The sequence below is a fragment of the Erpetoichthys calabaricus genome, chromosome 9, assembly GCF_900747795.2.
Source record: "Erpetoichthys calabaricus chromosome 9, fErpCal1.3, whole genome shotgun sequence".
Taxonomy (NCBI): domain Eukaryota; kingdom Metazoa; phylum Chordata; class Cladistia; order Polypteriformes; family Polypteridae; genus Erpetoichthys; species Erpetoichthys calabaricus.
In genome coordinates, this window is record NC_041402.2 from 192,025,409 (window position 1) to 192,048,447 (window position 23,039).

General features: G+C 47.1%; 1 protein-coding gene across 3 annotated transcripts in view; it reads left to right on the plus strand.

Annotated features, from left to right (window-relative positions):
* ralgps1 (Ral GEF with PH domain and SH3 binding motif 1) overlaps positions 1 to 23,039 on the plus strand; it is a 347,167-nt gene that overhangs the window by 226,036 nt on the left and 98,092 nt on the right. For all 3 annotated transcript variants that reach the window (XM_051932301.1, XM_051932300.1, XM_051932302.1), the window contains exons 10-11: positions 12,373 to 12,510; positions 17,732 to 17,825. In XM_051932301.1, the coding sequence (XP_051788261.1) occupies positions 12,373 to 12,510; positions 17,732 to 17,825 (232 nt within the window). The remainder of the gene's footprint in view (positions 1 to 12,372; positions 12,511 to 17,731; positions 17,826 to 23,039) is intronic.

Consider the following 23,039-nt stretch of genomic DNA (forward strand, 5'->3'; position numbering starts at 1 on the left):
TGGGAGGCGCTATATAAAACGGCTGACTCCTATCTGGTGGGTGCTTTTGTGCTTTATTTTTTGGATCGTCATCTTTTTTATGGTCATCTCACAAATCAGTTGGTCACTAATTTATTGTCTCGAGGCAGAATCAGCTACTCGTTAATTAATATAGCGCCTTTCACACAGACAAGCTGCTCCAATAGAAGTGGGAATAGAAGTGAAAGGAAACTGAAATCCAAACGTTTAAAAAAACAAGTCAAGCATTTCTAATAGCACCTTTCAGAGTCACCACCCTAAAGCGCCGTGGCAAGGCCACCCTAGCAACCACGAGTGACCCTCATAAAATGATATGCGGGGGGCAGCATGTTGGCTCATCGTTCTGAGGAGGCTTAAGTTTGAATGCCACTCTGCTTACGGTGGCATTTTATTTTTCTCTTTGACCCTGTGGCTTTTCTGCCCACATGCCAACTCAATATGCACCCTGTGTATGCCCTACAACCATCCCTAGAGTTGGCACTAAAGTGGATTACACAGTAGCTGCGTATTTTGGTGGCAGTGTGAAGCAGACCCAAGCAGTCATTACTTCAGAGGTGGCAAGGCACTATATAAAATGAGCACAGATTGTGCTTCTTTATTTCTATCACTGCCATTCACAGGATTGCCCTCTCTCTGTAACTGTGGGCATGAGCGCACTTCTCTTGTGCCAGTCCGGATGTGTGTGAAGAAGTGGCCCGCCCTGCTGTGAGCTGGCACCCCATCCAGGTTTGGTTCCCGCATTGCTCCCGATGCCACTGGGGTGGGCTCCAACCCCCCCCCCCCTTCCACACAGAGAGGGTGTTATGCTAAGTTGAAAATCAGTCATTCTTTATGTGATATAGCGCCTTTCAAGTGGAAGATTTGATGTATTTATTTACATTTGCAAGTTTCAGAGGGGGGTGCAGTTGGCTAGTCCCCCCGAAATTCCACAGTCTGCTGGGGACAGTAAAACCGCGTCACAGACATGGTGCCCTTTCAGTATCTTTTTGTAGTGGTCTTCATGCTGTGTGGTTGGGACCCTGTGAAAGGCGCTATATTACATTTACAGTCACATGAAAAAGTTTGGGACCCCCTCTTAATTCTTTGCATTTTTGTTTCTCATTGGCTGAACTTCCTTTTAATATCTGACATGCCTCATGGACACAGTAGGATTTCAGCACTGACATTAAGTTTATTGGATTAACAGAAAATATGGAATATGCATCATAACAAAATTAGACAGGTGCATAAATGTGGGCCCCCCAACAGAGATATGACATCAATACTTAGTTGAGCCTTCTTTTGTCCTCTAGACGCTGTCCTCCTATAGCCTCTGATGAGTGTCTGATTCTGGATGGAGGTATTGTTGACCATTCTTCATACAAAATCTCTCCAGTTCAGTTCAATTTGATGGACACCCTGCTTCAAATCATCCCATAGATTTTCGCTGATATTCAAGTCAGGAGACTGTGACAGCCATTCCAGAACATTCTACTTCTCCCTCTGCATGAATGCCTTTGTAGATTTTGAACTGTGTTTTGGGTCATTGTCTTGTTGGAATATCCAACCCCTGCGTAACTTCAACTTTGTGACTGATGCTTGAACATTATCCTGAAGAATTTGTTGATATTGATTTGAATTCATCCGACCCTCGACTTTAACAAGGACCCCAGTCCCTGAACTGGCCACACAGCCCCACAGCATGATGGAACCTCCACCAAATGTGACAGTAGGTAGCAGTTGTTTGTCTTGGAATGCGGTGTTCTTCTTCCGCCATGCAAAGCGCTTTTGTTCTGACCAAATAACTCCATTTGTGTCTCATCAGTCCAAAGCACTTTATTCAAAAATGAATCTGTCTTGTCTAAATGAGCATTGGCATACAACAAGCGACTCTGTTTGTGGCATGAGTGCAGAAAGGGCTTCTTGCTCATCACCCTGCAATACAGATATTTGAATTGTAGAATGATGTACAGATACACCATCTGCAGCCAGATGTTCTTGCAGGTCTTTGGAGGTGATCTGTGGGTTGTCTGTCACCATTCTCACAATCCTGCTCATATGCTGCTCCTGTATTTTTCTTGGCCTGCCAGACCTGCTGGTTTAACAGCAACTGTGCCTGTGGCCTTCCATTTCCTGATTCCATTCCTTACAGTTGAAACTGACAGTTTAAACCTCTGAGATGGCTTTTTGTAGCCTTCCCCTAAACCAGGAGACTCAACAATCTTTGTTTTCAGATCTTTGGAGAGTTGCTTTGAGGATCCCATGCTGTCACTCTTCAGAGGAGAGTCAAAGGGAAGGAAGCCCAACTTGTAATTGACCACCTTAAATACCTTTATATCTCATGATGGACACACCTCTCTATGAAGGCTTAACGAGCTCATCAACCAATCAGCACTGAGCAGTGACAGGCATTCAAATCAGCACAATGACAAGGGGACACACATTTGTGCACAGCCAGTTTTTTACATTTGATTTAATTTCATACAACTAAATACTGCACCACTAAAAATCTTTGTTCGGAAAACACCGCAGCACTCAGATGTTCCTAGGAAATGAAAGACAGACCACTGTTATCTTTATTGTTGAAAGGAGAGTCCATTATTATGCAGGCTGAGAGGGGGTCACAAACTTTTTCATATGACTGTACCTGTTGGGCTGATGGCCACTTACAGTGTTAGAGCTCAGACAGGTGACGTGACCTGCTCGGGGTCACACTGTGTCACGTCCAGTGCACTACACAGCCTGCACAAATGGACTCCGTGAGACCCCCCCTTGTTTTATTTGCTCAAATTCTCGCTGATGTTTTTCATGATTTCTCGTAATAACTGTGAAAGGCGCTATATTAAAAAATATATATTTTTTTTATAAGTCTTCCCCTTGTTTTCAACACAGGGTGCCATAGTGAATAACGGGTCTGGACTCCCAATCCCAATGTGCTGCCATTTCAATCCCCAGTTGTGTAAGGCGCTATATTACACAAAGAACATTTGAAATTCTTTTTTAGACTTTTTTTTTTTTTTTGCAGATTTTCTGGTTTGAATGTTTTGACTTTTTTCACACATCTTTTCTCCCAGTTTTTTTTTTTTTTTTCCATATTCTCCTGTGCCCACCCAATTTTCACATTTTGGGAAACCGTTAATTCCTTCCATCTTAAACAAGCAAGCCTTTTCTCCCAAACTCAGGCTGGGGTTTCAACCAAGACGACCACAGCGGGACGCCTGCCACATGAGCTAATATGGTAGGAATGGAGCAGCTGGTCCGCCAGAGCGGAGCGCCGGTCGGCACAGTGACATTTGGGGGGGGTTGTTGGGGGGGGGCAGCTAGTGTGGCTTGAGTGGCACTTCTACGTTTCGGGGGCAAGCGAGCCGGCCAGACAGGCCTCCACGTCTCCTCTTAATCAGAATCACCTTTGGAGAGACGATAACGACGGAGCCGAGGAATTTATACGTTGGAAAATTCCATCTAAGAGGCCGGCTCTGGAAATTATTTTCATTTATTGCTTCCTCGAGGCTCACAGAACTGAAAGATGCGTCTCGCTCCAGTGCCCTGGTACGGAAAATGTTTATGCAAATGAGCTCATATAGCGCCGGATGATGACGAGGTGACCTGAGCCTCAGAATTGGCGGCACCGGAGCTCCACGCCAAAGTCCTTCTGTTTCGCTGCCTGCGTCTCCACTGCGCTTGGCACCTTTCACAGTTTGGACCCTCCGTCCTTTCACTTTCAAACCTTCGGAATAACCAATGGCAGCAGCAAAGCAAACACTGGGCAGGGTGAAAAGAAATAAGAGCACAGGATGGCTGACCAACAAAACAAATCCCACAAGCACAGGGACAGTGGGCAAGTAAACGGGCAGAGGGTTAGATTCAGAACCTCTATGCGCCAACCACTGTGCCTCTTTGCTGCTCGTGACATTTGATGACTTTACTCCAATAGACATTTGTTGCAAATTCCATCTGGAGAGTGACTGGGCTAATGTTCAGATTCAGGACCCTGGAGCTGTGGGGCAGGAAGTGCTAGAACCAGTGTGCCAGCCTACCAGCCATGCCATCGCATGGCACTAATCCAACAGACATGAGTAGAATAAGTAAATTCAACCTATAGAGTAACTGAGCTAAGAATTGAATTCAGAGGCATGGAGCTGTGAGGCCGTGGCACTAAACAATGTGCCAGCCTGCTGCCCATGCCATCACATGGTACTATTCCAACAGACATGTGTTACAGATTACATCCAGAGAGTGTCTGGGCTGATGTTCAGATTCAGGACCCTGGAGCTGTACGACAGCAGTGTTAACCAGTGTGCCAGCCTACCAGCCATGCCATCGCATGGCACTAATCCAACAGACATGAGTAGAATAAGTAAATTCAACCTAAAGAGTAACCAAGCTGAGAATTGAGTTCAGAGCCCTGGAGCCTTGAGGCACTGGCACTAAACAATGTGCCAGCCTGCTGCCCATGCCATTACATGGCACTATTCCAACAGACATGTGTTACAGATTACATCCAGAGAGTGTCGGGGCTGATGTTCAGATTCAGGACCCTGGAGCTGTACGACAGCAGTGTTAACCAGTCTGCCAGCCTACCAGCCATGCCATCGCATGGCACTAATCCAACAGACATGAATAGAATTAAGCAAATTCAGCCTAAAGAGTAACCGAGCTGAGAATTGAGTTCAGAGCCCTGGAGCCTTGAGGCACTAGCACTAAACAATGTGCCCCCCTGCTGCCCATGCCATCACATGGTAGTAATTGAACAAACATTTATAAAATATGCAAACTTCATCCACAGAGTGATGGGGCTGACATTCAAAATCGGGACCCTGAAGCTGTGGGACACTGGCACTAAATAATGTGCCACCCTGCTGCCCGTGCCATCACATGGCACTATTCCAACAGACATGTGTTACAAATTTCATCCAGAAAATGATGGCTGATGTTCAAATTTAGCACCCTGGAGCTGTTAGGCAGCTGATAACTGCTGTGCCAGCCTACTGCCCATGCTGTTGTTTGGCATTAATCCAACAGACATATGAATAGAATGTGCAAACTCAGCCTACGGAGGAACCAAGCTGAGATCTGAATTCAGGGCCCTGAAGCTATGAGGCACTGCCACCCTGATGCCCATGTCTTCACATGGCACTAATGCAACAGACATTTGTTACAAATGTCATCCAGAGAATGAACGGCTGATGTTCATATTCAGGACCCTGGTGCTGTAAGGCAGCAGTGCTAACCAGTGTGCCACCCTGCTGCCCATGTTATCGCAAGGCACTAATCAAACAGACATAGGTAGAATAATGAGCAAACACAAGCTGAGATTTGAATTCAGAGTCCTGGAGCTGTGAGACACTGGCACTAAACATTGTTCCACCCTGCTGCCAACCTGCTGATCATGCCATCACATGGCACTATTCCAGCAGACGTGTTACAAATTCCATCAAGAGAATGATGGGCTGATGTTCAAATTTAGGACCGTGGAGCTGTTAGGCAGCAGTAATAACCGCTTTGCCACCCTACTGCCCATGCTGTTGTATGCCACTAATCCAACAGACATATGGGTAGAATGTGCAAAATCAGCTTACGGAGTAACCAAGATGTGATTTGAAATAAGAGCCCTGGAGATGTGAGACACTGGCACTAAACAGTGTGCCACCCTGATGCCCATGCTTTCACATGGCACTAATCTAACACACATTTGTAGCAAGTGCAAACTCCATCCAGCGAGTCATGGAATTGATATTCAAATTTGGGACCCTCAAGCTGTGGGGCACTGGCACTAAACAGTGTGCCACTCTGCTGCCCATGCTAGTGAATGTCACTAATCCAACAGACATTTGAATTCAACAGAGATTTGAATTCAGAGCTCTGGAGATGTGAGACACTGGCACTAAACAGTGTGCCACCTTGTTGCCCATGCCTTCACATGGCACTAATGCAGCAGATATTTGTAGCAAGTGCAATCTCCATCCAGAGAATCATGGCATTGATATTCAAAATTGGAACCCCCAAGCTGTGGGGCTCTAGCACTAAACAGTGTGCCAGTCTGCTGCCCATGGCATCACACGACACTAATCTAACAGACATGGGTAGAATAGTGAGCAGACACAAGCTGAGATTGGAGTTCAGAGCCCTGATGCAGACGTACCAACTGCTGCACCACAAAGTGAACAATGACAGCACTATAAAGGTGGCAGCCATGCGTGGCGTTTCCAATTCACTCCCGTCTTTGCCAGGCTGAGTTAACTCCTTCTGGTGAAAAATATTCCTTCAGGGTGCTGGCAAACAAACTCGGCCACAATCCGAAGATGACGCCCAAGCGGGCTGCTGATTCATGTCATAAAATAAGACACGTGAATCGTGAAAGGTAACAGGTGTGGATGTAAATCAGGCAGGGGGCAAATGGGCAGTGCATTCGGATGGCGATTCGTCGTCAGATAAGTGTGACACTGAGCGGGTAGTGTCATTAAGCGGGGTGGGGGCACAGATTGGGTAGTGACAGGGTGGCCAACACGATGGGTTAAAAGGTCACCTGCTAGGTCCTCTTACTTTTCCTTATCCACGTGTGCAGATGTCACCCTCTTTCAGCTGGCAAGTTTCTGGTTAAAAGTCACCTTGGTGTTTGATTCTTCGGTGGCAACGCCTGTTCTTCTGGTCCTTTTCCTTCTAAAGTTGCTAGACATTGCCCGCTTCACGTCTCCGAGTATCTTGTACCAAGCAAATCGAGACATTATGACCTTCAATGGCTTTCTCAGGATTTTGTGCCAATTTGAAGAACCACTCAGGAGGTCTCAAGTTGCAGTCTCTGTCCTTCATGGCACCCGCTCTGTTTAGATACTTAACAGCTGTAAGTCCACCATCCATTGGTTGTCCATCTTGGACTTTGTTGTTCCTCATGGACCCTTCACCAGCACTCGGTCACTGTGCCCCCTGGTGTCCTCACTCCCAAATTTTATCCAGTCCTCCCCCATTAATTTCTTACCTCTTTGCTTCTCTTATTGTTTTCCTGTTCCTCCATCCACTCTGTTGGACTTTGCAGGACCTTTCAGAGCTCTTCAGGAAAAATCTTGTCTCCTCCTCCTCTTCCTCCTCCTCCTTTTATCTCTCAGGTGCCTTTTTGTTTCTTTCTGCTCATGATTTCCTCATTGGGTGTTCTTGATCCTTTCCATGTGTACCCCCACCTTATGTCCATCATCTTTTGATTATGCCTCTTGGACTTTGTTAGACCCCCCCTGAGCCTTCCACCCACCCTGAGCCTCACCTCCTCCTTTGTCTGCTGATGTCCTTCCCCTTCCCACCTCCACGATTCCTCACCTATCTGGCTCTCTTATCATTTTCCTTTTCCTTCTTCTTTTGGTTATCCATGTTGGACTTTGTAGGACCCCACCCTGGAGCCTTTCGCCCACCCTTACCTTTGTCTTGTTCTTTGTCTGCTGATCCCCATGCTGTTCTGATTTCTTTCCCGTTCCTTCCTTCATAATTCCCCCCAACTGTTTGCTTCTTTTGCCTTCCTTCTCCTCTTTCCATCCCTCTTGGACCCCCTGAACCTTTTGCCCACCCTGAACTTCATCTCCTCCCGTGTCTGCTAATCCCCTCACTGCTCTGATGTCCTTCCCATTCTCTTATAGTTTTACTTTTCCTCTTCCTCTTGGACTTTGTTGGACTCCCAGAGCCTTTCACTGTCCCACAAGCTTGTCTTCTCCTCCTCCTCTTCCTCCTTTCTTCACTGATTTATCTCTCAGATTTTCTCCTTCTCTGTGCACCTCCCTCCATATGTCCATTGTCCATCGATTATCCATCTTGGACTTTGCTGGACCCCCCGAGCAATTCACCCACCCACCCTGAACCACATCTCCTCCTTTGTCTGCTGACCCCCTTTGCTCCTCTGATGTCCTGTCCATCCCCACCTCCATGATCCCTCGCCTGTCAGCTTCTCTTATTGATTTCCTGTTCTTCTTTTCATTGATTATGCCTCTTGGACTTTGTTGGACCCCATGAGTCTTTCACCCACCCCAAACCTCACCTCCTTTGTCTGCTGATCCCCTCACTCCTCTGATGTCTCTTGTCTGTCTCTTGTCTTCTTTTCATTCATTGTTGGACCCCCCCAGACCTTTCACTGACCCACAAGCTCGTCTCCTCCTCCTCCTCTTCCTCCTTTGTCCACTGATTTATCTCTCAGATTTTCTCCTTCTCTGTGCACCTCCCTCCATATGTCCATTGTCCATTGATTATCCATCTTGGACTTTGCTGGACCCCCTGAGCATTTCACCCACCCACCCTGAACCACATCTCCTCCTTTGTCTGCTGACCCCCCTCGCTCCTCTGATGTCTCTTGTCTTCATTTCATTCATTGTTGGACCCCCCAGAGCCTTTCACTGGCCCTCAAACTCGTCTCCTCCTTCTCCTCCTCTTCCTCCTTTGTCCACTGATTCATCACTCAGATTTTCTCCTTCTCTCTGCACCTCCCTCCATATGTCTGTTGTCCATCGATTATCCTTCATGGGCTTTCTTGTGCCCCCTGAGCCTTTCACCCGCCCACCCCAAACCTCATCTGCTCCTTTATCTGCTGACTCCCTCATTTTACCCAACATGGCATTCATCCTGCTCAGCTGATTCCCCCCAGTGGTCTTCAGTCTTCCTGGCACTCGTTGCTTCCTCCATAGCCCACGATTGTCTTCCTTATTGCATGAGGTGCCCGCCATGTCCTGCTCTGTACCTGTGGCTTTTCTTTGGTCTTTTTCCCTTTCCACATCCACAGTGGGTAAACTGGAGAGCAAAGAACTTGGTGTAATGGTGGGCAGCTGCTGCCCAGAGCGTGGCTAGACATCCAACAAGCACAGCATAAGTGACAATCTCTGGCTGTTTGGTGGCCTTGGGCTGGCTATGAACTTTAAATCTCATTTGTTTCTTTGGATGCCACGTGGCTGAGCAATGTGATGTGCCTGGCAGCCTCCTGATTGGCACATGCAGAGGCTGCCGTGCCAGTCCCAGTCTCCCCGATGAACTTTTTCCTGCCAGGCCAGGGGTGAGCTGGTGATGAACACCTCCAGCAGGGCAGCGCTCATGACCTTCAGGGAGCTGCTTTTGGACGTGCCATCCTGACGAGTTGATCGAATAAACAGCCTATGAGTCTCGGACAGCATGCCAGGCTCTTTGGAAACGGCTCGTGATTCATGGCTTGTTTTCCTGAATCGCATCCTCACACACCCCTCTCGAAAAGAAAAAATATTTCAAAGTATGCGCGTCCGCTGCCAGGAAAACATTATTCTCCTGATGTCAGCTAATTGACTCAATAGTTCTGATGCATTTATCAGGCATGTGTGCCGCTCAGGGCTCACGCCAAGTCACATGGCACGTCGGGTGTAAGCGCCTGCCTGCAAGGGCCTCCAGTGTGGTAGGAGACTCGTGGGCCCATTCCGTCGGGAAGAGAGAAACACAGAGAGGAGGAATCTGGGCTGCCACCCTAGCAACCCAACACGGGCGGGCACATTGTGGCACGTGGGCACTGTCTGTTATATAGCTCCTTTCATCATAAATCTCTCTCTACCTCCATCCTGCTTGCAAACCTGGGTGGGCTTTTAGGAGAGTCACAAAAAGTGGATGCCAACCCTGGGTGGGATGTCAGTGCAGAAGGGGCCAGACTCGACTCACCCAAACTAGTGCCCTTACTAGTGCAACTTACCAGGGCAGCTGGAGAGTGTGGGTATGAACATGTGCCAGCACCACATTAGCTAACAAGTGTGTTGGTGTCAGGCACTGTGCCACCTTTAAAGTCACCTTGTCACCCATGTACTCTTGAATATTAATTGTCCACCTGTGCCCCATCAGTCTCTACGCCCCTCGCTCCCCGTTGTGGAATACCCAACTGCCATTTTTTACAGCCGGAGTCCACTTGTGGTCAGGACAGGGGGTCTTCAATGCGATGAAAACTTTTGGCCACCTGTATGGCATTAGGTAGGGGCCAGTTCCGGTTGGTAGAAAGGTGGCCACCTTGTAACTTGCCTTTGGTGTTTACTGCCGACACGCGGTTTATATTATTTGTAAAACGCTGAAAGTTAACGCTCCCAGTGAAAGGCGCTATACAGAGTCACTGACCCCTGTGGTATGTGCAACATGAGCCATTTGAGTCTACCACTGGCACAGTCTGCTGGACTGTAGTGGCACATTTATCTTTGGGTATAAGTGACAGGTGTCCAGGGGTGCCAGGCACCCTCCAGGATCCCATCATTTGAATAATTGGGGGGGGGGGGCGATCATGGACCCCGGGCACATTTTTGATGAGGTAATTGTCAAAAGGTAAAAGTGTCCCATGCCTTGTGTAGCCCACCAGCCTCCAGACCCAGTTCTTCCCACGTAAATATTTTCACAGCCCACCAAGAGAAGGTGATCTACCTGGCGAATTCACCCCTTAGTGAAATGAGCGGGATCATCAGAGCGGCCTTGGTGAACTTGCAGAAGGGGGATCGAGTACGAGCGTCGTGAGGGGCGACCCGCCACAACCCACTTCATGGACCACAGCAGCCCATCTTCCAATTTAAATGACGACAACTCATCACCCACCGGTGGCTACTGGGTCGCAGATTAGTGGTTGAGTTGAGTCCCATCGTTTGAAGAACAGCACTAGTCGAGACGTTTCCAGCTCATCCAAAACTACTAGTGCCATCTGCTAAGGACCAAAGGACTGCAAAGATGGGCATTTGCCCCCTCCCTCCACATTTCGGTAAAACGAGAGAGCGTTGTTGACCCCGTTACTGTCAGGCCGGAAACTTCACATCTGAGTCTGGAGCCTTGTGGTGCGTAGGCATCGTCTCTCATATCGCACCTTTCACCACAGGTCTTTCCTCACATCCATCCTGTGATCTCCAGGAGTGCCAGGAAAACACGGGGTGGGATGCCAGTGTAACACAGTTCAGACTCAAAGAAAGCTAACGGGCGCCAAGTTAGAGACCTCGGTAGCCTAACAGCAAACGGGTGGACTTAGACATGAACACTGGGAGAACGTGCCAGATTTAGGCTAATGCTACTGTGGGGCAGTGTGCTGCCTGCTACGCCACCAGGCCACCCAAATACCATTCTAGAACATGAAGGGCACACATTGTGGTCTCTTTAGTGGGGACTGGAGGGCCACATGACGTGATCGGGCACTTTGTCTGAATTTGAATTTCCATGGCAACCTGGGCACCCTGACTGCATCTATGCCACCTAACCTGCGCCAAGTTTTTTTTTTTTTTTTTTTTTTTTACCATCTATTTCTATGACCTTTGCTCCATTTTACTATCAAGGCCCATTTTGGGTAAACCTGGCTGCCATTTCTAAATGCCCTTACCCTCTTTGCCCCCTCTGGAGTCCCTCAGTGGTAAGAATGGAATGTTGACGAGGCCCTCAGACAAACACTTCTAAGGAAAAGTCTGGTGATGTGAGTGGTTCTGTGGGACAAGTAGCCTTCTGGTGTGTGGAGAGGTGGGCACCTTGGCACCTGTCTCGTGTTTACTGCCCATGTGCTGTTTTGTAAAACTTTGAGCAGTAGCCCTGATAGTGAAAGGCACTATACAGCAGCAACTGTAAGGTAGGCATGTGTACCAAATGAGCTGTTTTATTCTACCACGGGCACATTTTGCTGGACTGGAGTGATGTATTTCTCAAGGGGTTAAAGTATCTTGTGTCCAGTGGTGCCAGGCGCCCTCTAGAGTGGCATCATTTGAAATAATGGGGGACATCAGAGCTGAGGGCAATGAAATGCAAAGTTGGTGGTGAAGACACACCCCCAGCTAAGGTGAAGCCCACTTATCTCCAACCACCAGTGCCATCTTCTCAGGACCAGGGTAACTGGGCAGTGAAACGTTTGCACCTGATACATCTTGGCAGAGACATAGCTTGTCACTGACCCCTTCCCTCTCAATGTCATTTGGCTGTCATGCTGCAGAATAAGTGCCAAACCTCCTGGAGGGAATGTGCCTGGCAGTACCAGTCTGTGTTTTGCTATGTGAATGGGGTTGTCACTCCTTGTCAGATTTTCAGAAAGCTGCATGTTGGCAGGTACGTGTTTATATAGCGCCCTTTATATGGACAAGCCGGACAAAGTCTCAGCCTTATGGGGCTGAATGTCCGTGTTGTTAAGCAACCTATTCGGCCCACTGCAGTGGCCGTCCTTGGGTGTTTGTGGCTTGGCTCTTTAGAATGGACCTCAGTGGCACCAGGAGGCTATGCCCTGTGCCCACATTCCCTTACAAATTGTTCACCACCTTAAGAATCTATGCATGTGAAGTGAAGGTGTTTGTTAGCGTTTATCATGGCACTGCCCGCCGTTGTGATGTGTTTGTCAGACCCTCACCCGTTGGCCTCGTCCCTCATTCCCCCAACTGTGTCCTTCTCTCCCTCCAGGTATTTACCTTCTGGACATCATCTACATCGACTCGGCGTACCCGGCCTCGGACAGCATCATGGAGAATGAGCAGCGGTCCAACCAGATGAACAACATCCTGCGCATCATCTCTGACCTGCAGGTGTCCTGCAACTACGGTCAGTGAGTGTGAGTGTGTGTGAGTGTGTCTGTCACTGACTGGGGAGAGGTTGGGCAAATAGTATATATGTATGTATGTGTGTGTGTGTGTGTGCCAAAGTGCCAATGAGCATGCCAGTCTGTGGATAAGTGTGCATGGGCACACCTGAGCATGTCTGGAGTGTTTGCATGTGCCCAGGAGCATTAGGGCACATGTGGGAGTGTATGTACTTTTGTGTTAAGTGTGTGGGTATGCCAAAGTGCCAGTGTACATGCCACCCTATCGATAAGTGTTTATGTGACCCATGTATGTGTGTGAATACACAAGTGTGCTTGTGCATGGGGGCACCTGGGCATGCGTGGAGTATACATGGGTGTTTATGAGAATGTGTGTGTGTGCAAGATGTGTTGATGTGTATGAGGGCCTTTGAGCACATGTAGAGTGTGAGTGTGTGTGTGTGTGAGCGTGTTTACTTGTATTTGGGCCCATTTCTAAGTGAATGAGTGTGCAAGGGAGTGTGTGTGTGTGCGTCTGTATGTGTGTTAGTATAAGGATTTACCAAAGTGCCAATGGGCATGCCAGTCTGTGCATTTGTGTATGTGGGCAAATGTGTGCGTGTGTGTGTGAGTCTCTACACGTATGTTGGGGAGAGTGGTCTCCTCATTTTCTGTATGAATTTGTGTTTGCTGTGCACGTGTGTGCATTTGATGAGTATTTGGCCTCCTTTGTAGGTGAATATGAATGTGTGTGTGTGTGTGTGTGTGTGTGTGTGCCCACATATTTGTCAGTGTAATGGCGTGTCAACATGCCTTTACGTGTGTGAATGTGCTGTAGTGCACCTGTGAGTGTTTATCGGTAAATATGCACTTGCAAGAATTAACTTTTATGTGTGTGTGTGTGTGTGTGTGTGTGACTGCGACTCTGTTGCACTTGTGAGTCTGTGTGTGTGTCAGTTTATGCCTTTGTGTTGCTGAGAAAGGACTTCTATATTTTTGTGTGTTTAGTTGTGTATGAAGTTTGTGTAGGCATGTGTGTGAGGAGTGTGCGAGTGCGAGGTGAATTTGTGAATCTGTGCTTGTGAGTACCTGGGTGTGTGTGCACAGGTGCCCGTGTGTGTATCTTTGTCAATGTGTGTGCATGCTTGTGCGGAAAGCACTTCTCTGTCAAGGGCATGTCTGGCATTTTCACCTCTCGCTCTCTCTTGTCTTATGCCTGGTCCTTTACTCTGTGCAATGTGCGTGTGTGTGTGTGTGTGTGTGTGTGTGTGTGTGTGTGTGTGTGTGTGTGTTTGATCACACGTGTGCACGTCACTCTTTCTCCCAACTGATTTGTGTTTTTCCCTTTTCTATGAAGGGGTGCCTGCTGTTTGCTGCTGTCACACTCTTGTCTTATGCCTGGTCCTATATGTAGTGTGTGTGTGTGTGTGTGTGTGTGTGTGTGTGTGTGCGCGTGTGTGTGTGTGTGTGTGTGTGCACATATGTGTCACTCTTTTCCCCCACTGCTTTGTGTTTCTTTTTTCCCTTTAAAGGTCATGACTGACATTTTCCGGTGTCACTCACTTTCCCGATGTCAGGTCCCGTCCTCTGTGTGTGTGTGTGTGTTTGCATGTGTGTGTAACACTTTCTGTTCACTGCTTTCTCGTGTCTGTGAAGGTGTTATCTGCCATCACTCTCTCATCTGATGTCGAGGTCCCTTTCTCTGTGTGTGTGTGTATTTTGGGGTGCATTTCCACACACTCTCTGTGGTCTCTCCAGGGTACTGGGGTGGGTGGTGGTGGTGGTGGAGGGTACAATAGCAGCACGTGTGAGGAGAGGTGTATGTGGTGGGGTTGCATCTCAATCCTGTCCTGGAGACCCCCTGGTGGATGTAGGTTGTCATTGCACCCGCACACTCAGTCTTTAGTCCCACCATCAGTGGGGCGCACTCCCAGCAGACACAAGTGGACAGGAGAGAAGTCCCTTTAAGTTAGACTGGGATTGAGGAACCTTCTAGAATGAAGCAGTGGTCCTGATTTGGAACTGGCCATCCCAGAGCCCACCATTCATGCGACTGGCTTTGCAAAGCGACTCGAGACAGTGTGCAGGGTGCAAGGCGCTATATGAAATGGAGACGGTTTCTTTTGCTTGAGTTGCATGAGTTGTCAGTTGCTCACAGCAGGAGGATGCCAGCTTGTGAATCACAGACTGCTGCCCAGGTGTTGAGTGAAGGGCATGGCGCCCCATAAAAACGAGCTGTGAGTCACTAATCCTTGAGTCCTCATGTGACACATCTGTAACTGGAGACAGTCTGACTGCAGGGAATCCCCGTTCAGGCTGACTGGAGGGGGTCAAAGGTCATGTTTACCAGAGAGCTGCCAAAGCTTTGTTCATCAGCTGTGCCGAGTGGAGCCGCTGTGTTTAATCAGGTGCCTCTGGGCAAGAGTGGAGAACAAAAAGAAAAAACAGACAACCAGAAGACCCCCAGCCTGCCTGCACGAGGGAGTGGGGGGCGTCTGTAGTAACTTGAACCATCCTACACGTCTCAGACCAGGTCAGTCCAGGAGGGGCTTCATAATGGAGCAGTTGAGAGGTGTGTGGAATCCTCAGGTGGGGTGAAACGGTAAGCGGTGGACGCGGCTCAGGAGTGAGAATGAAGGAAAGGGCAGGAATTAGCGATGGATGGGAACAGACATACAGTAGGAAGAGCACACGGAATGGTAGAAGATGGGAGCAGGAGGTGGTAACCAACTGGGGTAAATGCATGGAGGAGCGCTGGAGAAGGGGATGGGAGTAAATGTGAACAAGGGGTGGTGGACATGACGGTGAGGTCAACACAAGGATCTGAAATGGGAGTGAAGACTGGAAGTCAGGGCATATCTGACATGTGAATGGAGGATGAGGGGCAATCTGATGTGGAGTCTGTTGGGAGCAAAACCAGTTTAAGAGCAGGAGATGGCAGTGCATTTGACAATAAACAGAAGAGGGGAGGATGTCTGGTGGACGGTACAGTGGTGGCCCAAAGTGGTGAAAATGACCCAAGTGTTGGTTTTCACCAAGTTTGCTGGTTCAGTGTTTCTAGATCTTTCTGTCAGATGTTTCTATGGTGTTCTGAAGTAGAATTGCGAGGAGATCAGAAGTTCCAAACGTGTTTATTGACAATGACATGAAGTTTATGTGTAGAGTCCATATTTGCAGTGTTGGCCCTTCTGTCTTTTTCAAGACCTCTGCAATTCACCCTGGCAGGCTGTCAATCAACTTCTGGGCCCAATCCTGACTGATGGCTGCCGCCCATTCTTGCAGAATCAGAATTGGTGGGTTTTTGTTTGTCCACAAGTTCTCAATGGGATTAAAGGTCTGGGAAGTTTCCTGGCCATGGACCCCAAATTTCCAAGTTTTGTTCCCTAGGCCACTTAGTTCTCACTTTTACCTTATGGCTCGGTGCTCCATCATGTTGGTCACCAAACTGCTCTTGGATGGTTGGGAGAAGTTGCTCTCGGAGGAGGTTTTGGTTCCATTCTTTATTCGTGGCTATTGACTGGGCACCACCAGGGCAGAATTGGCTCAGGAATGGCAGCAGGCAGGTGAGAGTGAGGCAAAGCCTTTGGGAGGATGGCCTGGTGGGCGTCAAGAAGGGCAGCAAAGAAGCCAAGAAAAACATCAGGGACAGACTGGGATTCTGGGGTTGGACTGCTGAGGACTGCTGGGGTCAAGTCATTTTCTCGAATGAATCCCCTTTCTGATTGTTTTGGGCATCCGGAAAAAAGAAAAGGTGAGCGGCGCTACCATCAGTCCAGTGTCAGGCCAGCAGTAAAGCATCCTGAAACCATTCATGTCAGCTCAGAACACAGCCATGAATAAAGAATGGGACCCAAACCTCCTCCGAGAGCAACTTCTCCCAACCATCCAAGAACAGTTTGGTGACCAACATGATGGAGCACCGAGCCATAAGGCAAAAGTGACAACTAAGTGACTTGGGGAACAAAACATCAAAATTTGGGGTCCATGGCCAGGAAACTCCCCTGAGAGGCGGGTGGACAAACAAAAACTCACCAATTCTGATTCTGCAAGAATAGGCGGCGGCCATCAGTCAGGATTGGGTCCAGAAGTTGATTGACAGCCTGCCAGGGCGAATTGCAGGGGTCTTGAAAAAGACAGAAGGGCCAACACTGCAAATATGGACTCTGCCTGTAAACTTCATGTCATTGTCAATCAAAGCCTTTGAAACTTCTGAACTGCTCGTAGTTCTACTTCAGTACACCAGGGAAACATCTGACAGAAAGATCTAGAAACACTGAAGCAGCAAACTTTGGTGAAAACCAACACTTGGGTCATTCTCAAAATGTTTGGTCACAACTGTAGAGATGAGAACAGATCCTGCATAGGAATGGAAAAAAAAAAACTGGAGCAAAAATTTGAAATTGAAACAAATCTGGGATAAGAAGAGGAGTGAGTGATGATGTGAAGTAGTGAGGGGTGTGGATGGAAGAGGGTCTGGACAGCAGATCAGATATAGGAGAAGATGACAAGTGGAAATGGGAGCGTTCCTGGCATATAAACAGGAAAATGCGGATACCCAAAGGGGATGCCCAGTGGGACGAGATTTGGGAAGAACCCTGTGGATCTGGAAATAGGATATCATGGGATGGGCTTAGTGGTGGAGGAGCAGTCAAACCCCATGAGGGCATGAACTGCAGGAGTTGGATCTTAACTGGAAGTTGGTAATGGGAACAGGGACTGGACCTGGTAGCATCCTGAATTTAGGAATTTGGGAAAGTGGGAAAGTCCAGTGTAGCAATGGATCTGAAAACATCTAAAGTGAAAACTGAAAATGTGAGGGTGTGGGTTGGGTTCACGTCTGGTGTTGGAGTGAGAGGTGAGGGAAGATTTGAAATGGAATTGGGATGAAGAGGCGCCTCTGCTATGAGAAGTGAGATTGAGAGCAGGAGGTTCAGACACCGAGAGGTAATGGAGATACAAGTAGATGGGGCCACTGAAATCAGAATGAAAAGCAGAACGCAGTGGTCATCTCCCGCCACTGGTCAAGTTATGGGATTACATGTAGAAGAGAAGGAAGTCAAAGACCCCATGCCTCTGCTGTTAGTGTCACCAGGCTGAGGTGCTGCCGTCTCTGCTTGCCTCTTGAGGTTGAGAGGTTATCTTGGTCAGTCCCTGCTGGACATGTTTCTTGCTAGAATGCTTTGCTGATGTTCCTGTTGACCATGGGCTGGGACTTCCATTGATGCCACCTCACCTGTTTTCCAGATCACCTGATGACACTTTCACATGTGCAGAAGTACTTGATGTCGGTGCGATACATTGAGGAGCTGCAGAAGTTTGTGGAAGACGATAATTACAAGTAAGTCGAGGGGTGAGCACCCCAACCCCACCCCTTTAATAAATTCCCAAAGCCGCAGTACCCTTTAGGCATCTGGGAGCAAAGTTCTCTCTGAGGTGTGTGTGAGTGTGCAGCCCTGCACAAGTGGGATACAAGATGGAGCAGATTCAGATGTAGGTGGAGCTTGATATCTCGGTGTTACCATATATGACTAAGTGACTCCTAAAAGCATTAAGATGGGGTGGAATCAGATGAAGGTGGAGTTTGTTGTCTAAGTGTTACCATATATGACTTCGTGACTGCTGACTGTCTTAAAATTGGGTGGAGTCAGATATAGGCGGAGTTTGATATCTCAGTGTTACCATATATGACTAAGTGACTCCTAAATGCTTTAAGATGGGGAGGAGTCAGATGTAGGTGGAGTTTGATGTCTCAGTGTTGTCATATATGACTTAATGACTGCTGTCTTAAAATTGGGTGGAGTCAGATGTAGGCGGAGTTTGATATCTCAGTGTTACCATATATGACTAAGTGACTCCTGAAAGCTTTAAGATGGGGTGGAGTCAGATGTAGGTGGAGTTTGTTGTCTCAGTGTTGTCATATATGACTTAGTGACTTCTAAAAGCTTTAAGATGGGGTGGAGTCAGATGTAGGCGGAGTTTGATGTCTCAGTGTTGTCATATATGACTAAGTGACTCCTAAATGCTTTAAGATGGGGTGGAGTCAGATGTAGGTGGAGTTTGATGTCTCAGTGTTGTCATATATGACTTAATGACTGCTGTCTTAAAATTGGGTGGAGTCAGATGTAGGCGGAGTTTGATATCTCAGTGTTACCATATATGACTAAGTGACTCCTGAAAGCTTTAAGATGGGGTGGAGTCAGATGTAGGTGGAGTTTGTTGTCTCAGTGTTGTCATATATGACTTAGTGACTTCTAAAAGCTTTAAGATGGGGTGGAGTCAGATGTAGGCGGAGTTTGATGTCTCAGTGTTGTCATATATGACTAAGTGACCCCTGGCAGCCTTACGACGGGGCAAAGTCATTTCTAGGCAGGGTTGGATGTTCAAATGCTAACCTAAGGCTAGGTGTGGGATGTCAGCTGATCAGAGCTGATACCAAACTATTACCATATAATAAGACTTGCACTTGAATTATGGTACAGTAGGGGGCAGCAATCACCTTGTACTATGAAAAATAAATAAACAACATCATTACTAGCAAATTGGTTAAATAAATACATCTCTAATGTAACAACATTCTCCATATATGGTAACACTTGGCCATACCACCATGCCTATGTCCCAACCCACCCACCTTATGTCCATCAGCTGATACCTAGTCTTACATGGTAAAGCTCAGAGACATCCAACTCCATCTACATCTGACTCCGCCCCATCCTGTCTCTCACAAATGACACCCTTTCATGGTACATTGTCCAATTAGAAGGACCTTTATTTTATGTAGCGCCTTTAGAGATTATGCCCTCATAGTCAGCCTCATTATATAGCGCCTTTCACTGCACACCACATAGACTTGTGCCACAGTAGAGTGAATCACACAAGCATGGTGCACACTTGTGCTCACTGCCCCCCTGCCCATTTCACTGACCACTCACACCACTGTGAACTGCTTGACCGGCACACATCTGTGGAGCTGATGCCGAGCGTTTCTACAGAAGCTGCTGTCAGCCATCGTGTCACCTAACATCACAGTCTACCGTGTTCCATAGCTGTGCCTGGCGTAGCCACATTTTCCCAGATTGACCTTATAATTCCTTAGAAAGCCTCAGTTTTGTTCCACTTCTGTTTTTAGCATTCCCGAAGTCTGCTACAGTCGTCCATCTACTCTCAAACCCACTTCATCACAGTCAGGGTCTCCTAGCAGCACCAGAAGCAAGGCAGGAACCAATTCTGGATGGGGTGCCAGTCTATTACACGGCATGCCCATTGGCACACCCATCCTTGTGCAGGACCACCAGTTACCTAACAAGTTGGACACGGAGAGAACATTCAGACTCCACACAGACACTGACTCATATTCTCACATATGACTCTTTTCTTTTATATAGCACCCTTTTAGGGGTAAATTCCAGCCTTTAAAAGCAAAGGGCAGAGGGACGCAGACAATTAATGGGAAAACTTAAGATTTAGTGAGCATCTCTTGGTGTCAAAGGGAGGAAGTGGTGGGATTCCAGTTGGGGACTTGATGGTTTAATCTGTGATTATCCCGGGCCACACCACCCGGCAGGGAGACCATAGAAGATGATCCAGACTAAGTCGGCCATATGGATATTATGATCATATAGTGCCTTGCGGCTTCTGAGAGCAGATCAGTGAAGTGACTTACTCGGGGTCACCCAGTGCTTTAGATGGGAGCAGCTCCCTAAGGGCAGCGCCACAGGAATGCTGCTTTTGTTTGCATTCTTCTTCTTTGTTGACTTCAACTGTTTTCCAGAAAGGAGGGCTGGCTGGAAGGGAATGTTTGTTATCACCTTGCACTGTGAGCAAGTGGCAGCCTGCGCCCGACACGTGGGCAGTCCTCGTGGCGTCACTCTTGGTGAATGCAATTTGAAAATGCCTGGAGCCCGGAATGACTCCATCATGGGCATGCTGCCATTACACAGAGGTATGCCACCACCATGTAGTCTGTACGAAAAGGCGCTATACTGGGCAGTGATTGACTGACAGATTGATTAATTGACTTGAGTATTTATTAGGACTGATTTGTAAAGCACTCTGGGAAAAGTGCAGGACCTGCGGTTCATGTTCATTGTGAGTGATTGAGTCTTTATTGTCTGATGGTGGGCACCTTTTGATGTGACATGATAGATAGATAGATAGATAGATAGATAGATAGATAGATAGATAGATAGATAGATAGATAGATAGATAGATAGATAGATAGATAGATAGATAGATTGTGAAAGGCACTATATAATAGATAGATAGATAGATAGATAGATAGATAGATAGATAGATAGATAGATAGATAGATAGATAGATAGATAGATAGATAGATAGATTGTGAAAGGCACTATATAATAGATAGATAGATAGATAGATAGATAGATAGATAGATAGATTGTGAAAGGCACTATATAATAGATAGATAGATAGATAGATAGATAGATAGATAGATAGATAGATAGATAGATAGATAGCTAGATATATTGTGAAAGGCACTATATAATAGATAGATAGATATATTGTGAAAGGCACTATATAATAGATAGATAGATAGATTGTGAAAGGCACTATAAAATAGATAGATAGATAGATAGATAGATAGATAGATAGATAGATAGATATATTGTGAAAGGCACTATATAATAGATAGATAGATAGATAGATTGTGAAAGGCACTATATAATAGATAGATAGATAGATAGATTGTGAAAGGCACTATATAATAGATAGATAGATAGATAGATAGATAGATAGATAGATAGATAGATAGATAGATAGATAGATAGATAGATAGATAGATTGTGAAAGGCAATATCTAATAGATAGATAGATAGATTGTGAAAGGCACTATAAAATAGATAGATAGATTGTGAAAGGCACTATAAAATAGATAGATAGATGCTTATGCCCAGTCCATAACAGGCCTTGCTTGAGGGCCACTGGCCCCCCATCTCACCCTGCACCCTCTCTGTTCTTAAGGGTCTTGCAGAAGCCCCTGTCTTTCACAAGTTTATGGTGGATGGCCCGTTTGGCTCTCCTGGCACATTATGAAAGGCGCTATATAACATAATGACTGACTCGTTTCCAACTCTGCCTGCTGAACAAACACACTGCAGTTGTGAGTTGCCCTCGCTGCCCGGTCCCTGGGCACATCCCGCTGACACTCATGGCTGCTTTTCCTAAGGTAGCACAATCGTCTCTTGGTATTCTTTGGCAGCAGATGTGGAGCGAGAAGAAATTAAAGAATACATAAATATGAAAGACACTTCATGATGTGTGGAAGGATAGTTGTGAAAAATACTACATAATGGATAGATAGATATGAATGGCACTATATAACAGAGCTTCTTGAATTAAAGTATCTGCTTTATACAGCAGTTCTGTAGTACTAGGGTGTTGTGCTGTGTCAGCCATTATGAATGTAGTAAGAAGTCAAGCACAATGACACCTTTTATTGGCTAACTAAAAAGATTACAACTCTGGGACACTCTTCCTTGCACCCGTGTCCACCATGGACCCTTCCTTCCACACCTTCAACTGTGATCGTCTCAGTGGTCCTGCTCTGATGCTCTCTGCTTTACTGTCCTGGGACTCCAGCGGCCTGTCACTCCATTGTATTACCCAGCAGCCACTTGAGGCGGGTCTGTCAAAATTACTCGGCCAATCGCTAAGCTTTATATTTTGTTGAGTGAGACTGACAGTTGTTATCTTATGTGTAGTGTGCTGTCACTAAGATAAATACTTGAGTCAATAATTAAATAAATACATATCCTTCTGTTGTTATTTATTTACTGCCACACTGCAAAATATATTTATTCACTGAAAATAGTGCCAAATTTTCTACTATAAACTTTTGGTGCCCATCAGATTCATCTCAGTGACCAGAGGGCAGTGGTGCCCGCTTTCACTGAGAAGCTTTGATAGACAGGAACTGAGGGGCCTGACTGGCCACTGGGGCTCAGGATGTCCTCCTGGTGGCTTTGCTGGCTGTCCTGTAATCCGATTGACTTAGATGGGATGAGCAGAGACAGGAACCTGGGACTGATTGAATGGCGCTATATATTACGTACTTATCCTAAGCCAGGGAGCTGACACTCCGTCTCATGTCATTTCCTAACCAGTGGCCCAGTTCACCTGGTACTGTGCCATTCTTCTCCAGTGTGGCATGACCGCCTCTGGATTTGATGAGCTGCCATGACTGGCTGCTGGTCTCCCGTTTCCGTTGAGTGGCTCCGGCAGAAGAGGTTTTGTGTTGCAGTCTTCATTTCTGGAATGCGTTCCTGTTAGCACTGGTGTGCCTGTCAAAGGTATTCTGCAGGATGGAATATTTCTACTGTGGGCAACATCAGGCACGGAAAAAACCCGCTGCTTTTATACAGGCTAGACTGCATGTGTGGCACAGGACTGGCACTGATCTCACAGCATCAGTGAAAAACTAGTCTGTGAGAGCTGAGGAGCCACTTGGGGGAGAAAATGAGACCATATGTAATGTGCTGCTCCAGCCACGGGGGGGGCGCTGTTAGAAGATTCTAAGGTTTTGATGGGATGC